Source organism: Chiloscyllium plagiosum, chromosome 19 (assembly GCF_004010195.1).
Source record: "Chiloscyllium plagiosum isolate BGI_BamShark_2017 chromosome 19, ASM401019v2, whole genome shotgun sequence".
In the NCBI taxonomy this organism is placed as follows: Eukaryota; Metazoa; Chordata; class Chondrichthyes; order Orectolobiformes; family Hemiscylliidae; genus Chiloscyllium; species Chiloscyllium plagiosum.
The window spans coordinates 65,512,052-65,523,739 of record NC_057728.1 but is presented as its reverse complement, the minus strand read 5'-3'; the positions used below and the strand labels follow the sequence as shown (position 1 = coordinate 65,523,739).

At 46.5% G+C, this 11,688-nt stretch overlaps 1 protein-coding gene across 1 annotated transcript in view; it reads left to right on the top strand.

The window, feature by feature from the left end:
- The window catches only part of LOC122559449 (synaptotagmin-A-like), a 218,219-nt gene that overhangs the window by 147,509 nt on the left and 59,022 nt on the right, over positions 1–11,688 (top strand). The window contains exon 2 of the mRNA XM_043708900.1: positions 6,150–6,351. Coding sequence (XP_043564835.1) covers positions 6,150–6,351 — 202 coding nt within the window. The remainder of the gene's footprint in view (positions 1–6,149; positions 6,352–11,688) is intronic.

Here is an 11,688-nt window from a genome sequence, read left to right as displayed (position 1 = left end):
GCACAGACACACACTCACAGACACACACACGCACACACACAGACATACACACACACACACACATTGTGCTGTAAGTGGGATGTGGTTTCTCAGATTCAGAGACAGGGAAGAAACAATTGTAGCTTTGAGTTGTCCTCCTATCAATGGCGACAGGAGACGTTTTTGGTACATTATTTAATTTCATGCCATCCTTAATCTCCTCACAAATGAAACAGACAAACCTGTGCAGCAGGAACTGTTCAAATGCCATCTGATTTTTTTTTCCATCCAACGCACTTGAAAGCTAATCAGGCTCTCTTTAATATTTTAGTACTTAGTAATAACTTGTTAAAGTGTTCCTTTCACGGAAATTGCATGTACCATGGTTGTGATTTTATCTGTCGCTTTCAAATCTGCGATAATGCTGCCTGAGCTGGATTTACAGACAACCTGATGTGGGTTATGCACAGACACACACACACACAGACACACACACACACAGACACACACACACAGACACACAAACACACACACACACACACATAACACACACACAGACACACACACACACACACACACACATGGTTGTTAAGAAAGCATATGGTGTTTTGGCTTTCATTAACAGCGGGGATAGAGTTTAAGAGCCACAAGGTTCTGCTACAAGTCCCTGGTGAGACCACACTTGGAATATTGTGTCCAGTTCTGGTCGCCCTACTATAGGAAAGATACAAGAGGCTTTGGAGAGGGTGCAAAGAAGGTTTACCAGGATGCTGCCTGGACTGGAGGGCTTGGCTTACAAAGAGAGGTTGACTAAGCTCAGACTTTTCTCTCTGGAGAGAAGGAGTAAGAGAGGTGACCTGATCAAGGTATACAAGGTAATGAGGGGCATGGATAGAGTCAATAGCCAGAGACTTTTCCCTCGGGCAGGATTGACGGGTACGAGGGGTCATAGTTTTAAGATATTAGGGGAAAGGTATAGAGGGGATGTCAGAGGAATGTTCTTTACGCTGAGAGTTGTGAATGCATGGAATGCATTGCCAGCGGTGATGGAAGCAGAGTCATTGGGGACATTAAAGCGACTGCTGGACATGCACACGGACAGCAGTGAGTTGAGGGGAGTGTAGGTTAGGTAATTTGATTTTAGATTAGGAATAATCCTCGGCACAACATCGTGGGCCAAAGGGCCTGTTCTGTGCTGTGCCTTTCAATGTTCTATATTCTATCCCCTCGTCTCTTGTCTCCTCCTCCCTTTCTCCTCTTACTCCTCCCCCTCCTCCTCAACCTCCATCTCCTGCTCCCCTTCACTTCCCTGCTCCTCCTCCCTCTCCCATCTTCTCCATCTCCCATACATCAAGCCGTCCTCTTCCCCTTCACTCTTCCACCATTACTGTTCACCCCCCCATACCCCACCCTGCACCTCCTCACCCCTCCCCGACTTCAGTCGTTTGTTTTAATATTTTGGATAAAATTTAAACGCATTACGTTTGTTCACTCACTTTAAATATCACTTACCCAGGTTTTGTTTCTTTGTGAAACACTATTCATCATCCTGTCTCCTCCATCCTTCGCTACAACAAGAGTTTGGAGTACATGGAGTTTCTCTGTCACTAAGACTGAGATAATCCGATCTGCTGCTTTCCTCCCCCCTCCCCCCTCCCCCCTTCGCCCATCCCTGCCCATTCACGTCGGTCCCTTTGAAGATTGTCTCTGATGTGGACATGGTCTGTACTGCCCCTTTAGCAATTCCCCTTTAGACCAAACTGGATTTACAGCTGGCAGTCAGCTCCATCAGGCATGGGCCAGAACCCCAGGGTTTGCTTTTGCACATTCACAAGGACAGCTGTCCAGTGAACCCCCAGAGGAGCCTCCCAGGTGACCCAGGATACGTCCAGGACGTGTATGTTGGCCTCACTGTGAGAGGACTGGAGTTCCCAAGTAGGGATGTCTTACTGCAGTGATACAGGGCCCTGGTGAGACCCACAGCGGGAGTACTGTGTGTGGTTTTGGTCTCTCTCCCTAAGAGAGGATAGACTCCTCATCGAGGGGGTACAGCGGAGGGGTCACTCAGCTGATAGTTGAGACAGCAGGACTGTCCCATGGTGAGAGGTTGGTTTGACTGGGCAAGTACTCACCAGAGCTTAGAAGGAGCGGGGCAATCTGATTGAAACATATGACATTCTAACAGCACTGGACAGACTCAGTGCAAGGAGGATGTTTCCCCTAGGTGGGGATGTCTAGGATCTGGGGGGGGTGGGGAGGTCAAAGTCTCAGGATATGGGGTAGACCATTTTGGACTGAGATGAGGAAACATATCTTCACTCAGAGGGTAGTGAACCCTGTGAAACTCTCGACCTCAGATGGATGTGGAGGCAGACTCACTGAAAATGTGAAGTAAAGAGATTGATCATTATTTCTTAGATATTAAAGACATCAATTTGTTTGGGGAGAAAGTGGAAATATGGCGTTGAGATCGCAGATCCATCATGATCATATTGAATGGTGGAGCAGGCTGAAGAAGCTAAAGGCCTACTGATTGCTACGCTTCTATAACATGAGGCCACAGCAGTTTGAAAAAAAGGCACATTGAGCCAATCCTACTCAACAATTGGATTAGGTCGAAGCCATTTGTAACAAAGCTGATATTCAATTGCATTTCTCTGAAGGTTAACACCCAATTAGCTCTCACTTGCTGCTGGAGTGGGTGCAATTTAACTTGGAGGGATCTTGATTTGATTGTGGAATCAATACAAAGTAATGTAGGGGAATGTCAGAAAGTGCTTAGGAGTCAAATGAAAACAGACAGGAAAAGGATAAAAAATAGTGATGTGGATAAAAAAGACATCAAAGCAAGTTCACTCTCTGAATCCAAAGATCTAGGCTAAGGATCCAGGGAAGATGAGTTCAAATCCCGAAGACAACAGTTGGAGAATTTAAAAGCAGTTTAATATTGTAAATCTTCACCTGGAGAGAAGGTGTCAGTAAAGGTGACTGGGACCAGGAGGGGAGCAAGCCAGACCCTGGGCCTGGATATGAGTCCAGTCTCCATACCAACATCCTCTTTATGGACTCAGACTGCCTTCATTCTGCACAAAAGCTGAGTTCTACAGCCTACAGCCTCCGTCCTGGGTGGGGCAGATGGTTCTTGACGATTGGGCTGGGAACTTACTGTCATGGAACAAGAGGAGGTCACGGACCCTTAACCCTGTCCCACCATCCAATAAGATCGGGGCTAGTCTGAGTTTAACCTCAGCTCTGCATTTCTGCATATCCCCCAATAATCTTTCACCCATTTGGTCATTGAGTATCTATCTATTGATCACTGCCTTTTGAGGAAGGGAATTCCAAAGACTCACAACCCTCTGAGAGAAAGTAATGAAAACAACAAATGCTGTAGATCACAGTGGGTCAGACAGCATCCAGGGAGAGAGAGTAAGCTAACGTTTTGAGTCTATATCTGTACGGGAGCTGAAGGAAAGTGTGAGGGGGACAGCATTTATGCTGTAGTTTGGGAAGGGTGGGGGTGGCAGTGGTGGGTGTAGGGTGCTGTTGGGGAAAAGATGTTGATAGTTCAGATGAAGTGATCAAAATGTGAGAATGGCCGACCGACGGTGTGCCTCCTCCTTGATAGGTCAGTGAGTGGAATGGGGGAAGGGGAGGACATGATAACAAGCTAAAAGAAAAGGATGGAATGGGAGTACATAGAACATAGGACATAGAACCTAGAACATTACAGCACAGTACAGGCCCTTCAGCCTTCGATGTTGCGCCGCCCTGTCATACTAACCTGAAGCCCATCTAACCTACACTATTCCATGTACGTCCATATGCCTGTCCAATGACGACTTAAATGCACTTAAACTTGGCGAATCTACTACCGATGCAGGCAAAGCATTCCATACCCTTACTACTCTCTGAGTACGTTTACAATGTGAAGGGGTCAAACTCAATATTAAGTCCAGAAGGTTGTCAAGTGCCTAGTGTGAATCTAAGATGTCCTTCAGGTTTGCGCTGTGTTTCACAGGAACACTGCAGCAGACTGACCCTTCTCCACACAAACCCACTACCCCCCATGACTGTAACCCTGAATTTGCCATGACTATAACCTACACATCCCTGGGCACTATGGGCAATTTAGCATGACCAATCCACCCTAACCTACATATCCCTGGACACTATGGGGTAATTTCCCACAGCCAATCTACCCTAACCTGCACATCCCAGGACACTATGGGGTAATTTCCCGTGGCCAATCCACCTTAACCTGCACATCCCTGGACACTATGGGGTAATTTCCCATGGCCAATCCACCCTAGCCTGCACATCCCTGGATGCTACAGGGTAACTCCCATGGCCAATCCACCCTAACCTGCACATCCCTGGGCACTACGGGGTAATTCCCATGGACAATCCACCCTAACCTGCACATCCCTGGACACTATGGGATAATTTCCCCACGGCCAATCCACCCTAGCCTGCACATCCCTGGATGCTACAGGGTAATTCCCATGGCCAATCCACCCTAACCTGCACATTCCTGGACACTACAGGGTCATTCCCATGGCCAATCCACCCTAGCCTGCACATCCCTGGACGCTACAGGGTAATTCCCATGGCCAATCCACCCTAACCTGCACATTCCTGGACACTACTGGGTCATTCCCATGGCCAATCCACCCTAGCCTGCACATCCCTGGACACTACGGGGTAATTCCCATGGCCAATCCACCCTAACCTGCACCTCTTTGGACTGTGAAGACACGGGGAGAATGTGTAAACTCCACATAGACAGTGACCTGAAGGTGCAATCAAATCCAGGTCCCTGACACTGTGAGGCAGCAGTGCTAACCACTGATCTACCATGCCACTCTAAAATGACACACAGTTCTCCAGGTGTGGTCTCACCAAGAACCTGTGTAAATGGCTGTCCTGAAGTCTTCATCATGAAGGGCAGCACCTCATTTGTCGACCTCACTTCTTGCTCCACTTCCTGCAGCGGCTGGTGTACAAGGTCACCCAGGGCTCAATGCTCCTCTCCACTTTCACAATCCCTCCTTCCGATGTACCTTTCCAGAAGAAGATGGCTTCATGTTCCTTGAGCTGGTCCTTTCCCTGCCCACTAGTTCTGCTCTCAGAAGCAAGGTTAACGTCAGATTTACGGACCTACAATTGCCTGTTGGGAGGGAATTCCTAGCGACAGTGAAGGAACAGCGATATATTTCCAAATCAGGATGGGGAATGGCTTGGAGGGGAACTTCTGGGGGTGATATTGAAGTGTATCTGCTGCCCTGTGTGGGTTTGGAAGGTTTCAGCTATAGGGAGAGGCTGAATAGGCTGGGGCTGTTTTCCCTGGAGTGTTGGAGGCTGAGGGGTGACCTCATAGAGATTTATAAAATCATGAGGGGCATGGTTAGGATAAATAGACAAGGTCTTTTCCCTGGGGTGGGGAGTCCAAAACGAGATGGCATAGCTTTAGGGTGAGAGGGGAAAGATATAAAAGGGACCTGAGGGGCAAACATTTTCACACAGAGGGTGGTGTGTGTATGGAATGAGCTACCAGAGAAAGTGGTGGAGGCCAGTACAATTACAGCATTTAAAAGGCATTTGGATTGGTATATGAATAGGAAGGGTTTGGAGGGATGTGGGCTAAATGCTGACAAATGGGACTAGGTTTATTTAGAATATCTGCTCGGCATGGATGAGTTGGACCGAAGGGTCTGTTTCCATGCTGTACACCTTTATGACTCTATGACATGTAACACGATGACAAAGTTCTTCTGATAACTGCTCAGGAAGACACTCTGGGACGTTTCTGCTGCATTTATAGAGATGTGAATATAAGTCATGCCTTTGTGATGCTAACTGAAAGGTTGGTAAGTCTAAGGGTTTCAGGTTAATTGTGGCAGAAAAGCCTCTCTTTTACAGACCAGGTGACATTATGAGTGAAGCCTTTTTACCGGCTGGGTTGATCTAGACTCCATTATGCAAGTTTATCAATATTGCATGAAGCAACAAGCATTAATGTGTCAGTGATGCATTATTTACTCAGCTAAGTACAAAAAAAGCCGGGTAGCAAAACAAGAGGGAAGGTTCTGAAGCCCTGGGACTGTGAGAACCTGTCAGAGCTCTCAGTGTGAACAGCATCTCAATTTGTTTCTCTGTTTCTCCTGTAGAGGTTTCCCAGGCCCAGGTCCTGGTCCAGGATGACGAACTCGGAAGGTCACCACGAAGCTTTGGCAGCCCCACCTGTCACTCTTGCCACCCCAGCTCCAGCGGGTAATGCCACAGAACCCATCGCTAGCCAGGCTGGGGGAAAGGAAGACGGTTTCTCAAAGGTGAAAGAGAAATTCATGAATGAGTTGAACAAGATTCCACGTGAGTAAAAGAGGATGTTACCGTCACTGTCTCACTGAGGTTCCTCACACCACCACCCCCACCACCAACCCTGGGAATTTCCAATTGTCTGAAACAAAAAATATATATATTCTGCTTTTAAAGACACAGAGAGAGAGAGAGAGAGAGAGGAGCCAAGTTGTTCTTTTACTCTCGGGGGAGATTGTGCAACTTTAGAACTGTTGATCTCAGAGGGCGTTAGTTGCAGGATCAGTGAATATTTTATTGAGCAAATGCAGCTAGATTGCTGTTGGGCAGGGAATCGAGGGGTAAATGAGGATGTGGAATTCTTAACGTAAACAGACCAACCATGGCACAACAGATCAAAGGGCAGAGTGGCCTCCTGCTACTCCTTGTTGCTATTTAATATCTCAACTGGTTTTTACATGGTGGTTGATTTTCACACTGTTTGACCCAGACAGTGGAAATGGAGTAGGTGTCCTGTTAACCTCTTACTGTACAGAAGGCCATTCAGCCCATCATATCAACTCTTTTCAAGAGGTGTCCAATTTGACCCTCTCTAACACCCTCCAAATTGATCTGGTTCAAGTATTAATCAAGTATAATTCTCTTCAGTGTTGCAATAAGTTCAAAACCCTGCAGATGTTGGAGATCTGAAGCAGAGAATGCTGGAGAAACTCAGCAAGTCTGTGGGGAGAGAGAGAGAAACAGATTTCAAGTCCAGTTTGACTCTCCTTTTGAAGAAGTCAGGTTGGACTTGTTAACTCTTGGTTTTTTTGTTTATCTACAGAAGCTGCAAGCACAGAGACTGGAGTGTCTCCAGTATTTCACTTCACTATTGAAACTGCTTCCAGTCCCTCAGTCAGTGCCTTCGAGGTCACTGCCACTTGTTGCGTTGCAAAATATTTCCTCACCTACCCCAACAACTACCCCTCCGCCAGCACCCTACCCCCCACACCCACCCTTGTTCTTTTGCCAATTATCTTTGATCTGTTGTCCCTGGTTACTGACCCTCCAGCTGATCCAGGTGTTTATTTTTTACCTGTTGCACAGGCAGCTCTATTGTACCTCCTTACCTCAGTCAGTGAGCAAGGGACAAACAACTGTAGCGAGACTCAGGACATGTCATGCTGAGGGGCTTCTACATTTCACCAAAACCCAATCAGTGGAAAGGCCAAAGTCAAACTTTTAAATCCTACCTCACAACTGTTTGTAACCCGGGAAGAAGGAAACATAAGAGCAGAAGAAATAACAACAGGAGTAGACCATTCAGCCCCTCAATCATGCCTCACCATTCTATAATATCATGACTGATCTCCCCCAGGCTTCAACTCCTCTTTTGTACCAGCTCCCCAATGCTCAACTCCCTGATATTTCAAAAACTCTATGGACTTCCACTTTCTGTGGTATGCATTGTGTCACTGAGCTGCAAATGACCATAGGGACGTCTAGAATTCTGATGACCTTCCCAAAAACCCAGCTGTGTTGGCATGGGTGTCTTTAATGCACCACCCCTACACCCCTCTCCCACTTCCAATCCACTACTTATGGTGAATATTCTCGAGGTAAATGGTCACATGATGGTGAAATAATTAGCATGTGTTTATTAGTAAATACAGCCCCACTCTGTCGGTTCAGTTCACCATCTGTCAGGCTGCAGGAAGATGAGACAATGAAACAGTGGCCGGTTCAACACTCAGCTCACCTGTGAGTTAGACATTACACCTTTGTCAAATACCAGTCAAAACAAAACATAACTCAGGAGACATTTTCACCTTTTTCATGTTTTCAACAATCTCAGATTGTCCCAAAGCATTTTGCAACAAAGGAAGTACTTTTTCAAAAGCCATTACTGCTCTAACACAGTAAAGTACTTGTTGCTGATTTTGGGATCTTGCTGTGCACCATTGGCTTCTGTACCTGTCTGACTAACAGTCACCACAGTTCCAATTAATTGTGTGAAGTAACATGTAAGTGTAGCAAGTTTACAGGAATCGAATACTAACTTATATTGTAAGAGGCTTTGAGTACAGAAACAGCAGGGAGGTGATGGCCTAGTGGTATTATCACTGTGCTGTTACCACAGAGACTCAGGTAATATTCTGGGAACCCAGGTTCAAATCCCATCATAGCAGATAGTGGGTATTAAATTTGCTAATTAAAGGAGGAAAATCAGGATTTGAGAGTCTAATAATGACTCTGAATTGATTGTTGGAAAACCCATCTGGTTCACTAATGTCCTGCAGGGAAGGAAATTTCCATCCTTACCAGGTCTGGCGTACATGTGACTCCAGACCCACAGTCAATGTAGCTGACTCTGAACTGCCCTCTGGGTAATTAGGGATGAGCAATAAATATTGGTTCAGCCAGCAATGCCCTGATCCTGTGAATTAATTTAAAAAGGAAAGTATAAAATCCTGCTTCCTTTGTCCAGGGGTCAGACAGCTCCTGGAGCACTGTGCAGTTTTAGCTTCCTTACCTCAGGAATGATATTATTGCTGTAGAGGGAGCACAATGAAGGTTCATTTGACTTATCCCTGGGGTGATGGGACTGTCCAATGGTGAAAGATTGGGAAAACTGGGCCTGTATTCTCTAGAGTTTTGAGGGATGAGGGTGATCTCACTGAAACCTCCAAAATACCCCCTTGATAGAGGGGGTAGATGTAGGGAAGATGTTTTCCCTTGGGTGGGGAGTCTAGAACCAGGGGAGAATGCTTAAATAAGGGGGATTCTGTGATAAGGGGAATTTATTTGACTCAAAGGGTTGTGAACCTTTGGAATTGGCTATGCCAAATGCTGTGGGAGTTAAGTCATTGAGTATGTCCCAGGTCGAGATTGACAGACCAGTGGTGTGCAGGATGATGGGGGATCATGTGGGTGAAAGGCATTAGAGTGTTCAATCAGTCATGGTTGGTGGTGGGGGGGCAGAATTAATGGGTTGAATGGTCTACTCCTGTTCCTAAGTTCCTATGAAGTGCTTTTGTACATATCAGAGAGAGTTGATGGGGTAATGTTTAAACACAACCTCTATCTCTCTTTCCTCCATCAGTATTAACAGCTGGGGAAATCTATCCTCTCTCAGCTTTCTGAGACTGGACTCATTGTTCCAGGTGTGTCCCAACTGTCTACCACATGTGCCCTCAGAAACTATAAGTTTTCTTCAAGGAGTTGAAAAGGTTCAGAAAAGATTTACAAGGATGTTGCCAGGGTTGGAGGATTTGAGCTACAGGGAGAAGCTGAACAGGCTGGGGCTGTTTTCCCTGGAGTGTTGGAGGCTGAGGGATGACCTTACAGAGGTTTACAAAATCATGAGGGGCATGGATAGATGAATAGACAAACTCCCCTGGGGTCTGGGAGTCCAGAACTAGAGGGCATAGGTTTAGGGTGAGAGGGGAAAGATATAAAAGGGACCTAAAGGACAGAGGGTGGTGTGTGTATGGAATGAGCTGCCAGAGGAAGTGGTGGAGGCTGGTACAATTACAACATTTAAAAGGCATCTGGATGGGTATATGAATAGGAAGAGTTTAGAGGGACATGGGCCAAGTGCTGGCAAATGGGACTGGATTAATTTAGAATATTTTGTTGGCATGAACAAGAAACTTCTGAAAACAGACGTCAGGGAAACGTCAGCAATGCAATCCGGGTCCTTTTGGATTGTCATTTAAAGGGAATCCCACACACGAGTGGGTTTTGTGGGGATTCAAGTCTGCCTGAAGTACCCATTCCAGCCAACAGCTGACAGGTTTTAGTCATGTGCCGAAGCTGGAACAGGGACAGAGTCATGGGAAGAGGCCCATCGCCCCTAAAACCTGCTCCACCATTGAATGTTTAACATTTAATCAATGTCCATTTAACCACCTTGAGACCCTTATCCTTGACGCCTTTCCCTAACAGAGATTTCACAGCATCACACAGCAGAGAGGGGCAAGAGGGCACCCCTGATGACCTTCCCAAGATCTAGCCCTCAATCAACATCTGAAGAAAGTGATGATCTGGTCACTACCACATTACCCTTTGTCTTGTTGTTTCTTGCTTTGAAGTTAAAGAAATTAAGTTCAAACCGAACTCTTAGATCCAAATTTTTCATCATCTCTGCTAATATCTACTTAAGTGATTGTTTAGCTTGTTAACATGACAGTTTATCGTGTTAAAGGTTCTATATAAATGGAAGGTGCTGTTACTTTGATAATAAATCTTTGTGCAGTAGAAAGCAGGTTGTTCTGTCGCTGAGACCGATTCTTCTGAACTTTGTATGGAGGAAGTGTGCATAAGAGATAAACAATCTCATTACTGTCCTGAGTGGGATTGTGTGGAAACGTTGCCAGGCTTCGGAAACCTGACTGTCCATCCGAAGTGGATGTGGGTTGACTGAACTACTCTCTAAAAGCCTCTCCAAATACAAAGTACTTATTATAGAAACTCATAAGTGCACTATTGTTCCAAAATGTTCTGCCCGACGACAGGAACTCTTATGTGATTGGCTGAGCAACTAGTTTTACATGGATCATTTCAATTAAAGCTTAAATCTCTGACATCAGTTAAAACCATTGGGAAACTCTTAGATTGTTATATCTGCATTGCTTTATCTCCCAGGATCATTTATTAGTCATGATGTGGAGGTGCAATGTTGGACTGGGGTGGATAAAGTCAGAAGTCACATGACCCCAGGTTACAGATTTATTTGGCAACAGTTGCTCTCAGAGCGTAGCCCTTTCCTCAGGTGATGTCCCTGACCAGCGCTCCGAGAGCTTATGATTTCAAATTAACCTGTTGGACTATAACCTGGTGTCATATGACTTCTGTGTCAAGAGTGTGGTAAAGCACAACAGGTCGGGCAGCATCCAAGGAGCAGGAGAATTCACGTTTCAGACATAAGCCCTTCATCAGAAGGCATGCGAAACATATTAAGCTGGAGTGTGAGGTGGATCAGACTGGGTCAGGGTGGGTCAGAGTGAGTCGGGGTGGGTCAGGGTGGGTCAGAGTAAGTCAGGGTGGGTCGGAGCAGGTCAGGGTGTGTCAGAGTGCGCCAGAGTGGGTCAGAGTGCGCAAGAGTGGGTCAGGGTGGGTCAGAGCGGGTCAGGGTGGGTCAGGGCGCGCCAGGGCGGCTCAGAGCGGGTCAGGGTTCGGTCAAAGTGAGGCAGAGTGGGTCGGGGTGGGTCAGAGTGGGTCAGGGGAGGTCAGGGTGGGTCAGGGTGGGTGAGAGTGGGTCAGGGTAACCGTCATGGAGTGAGTGTGAGGAGGTCAGGGTGACAGTGATGGAGTGAGTGTGAGGTGGTCAGGGTAAACAGTGATGGAGTGAGTGTGAGGAGGTCAGGGTGACAGTCATGGAGTGAGTGTGAGGGGCTCACCGTGACAGTG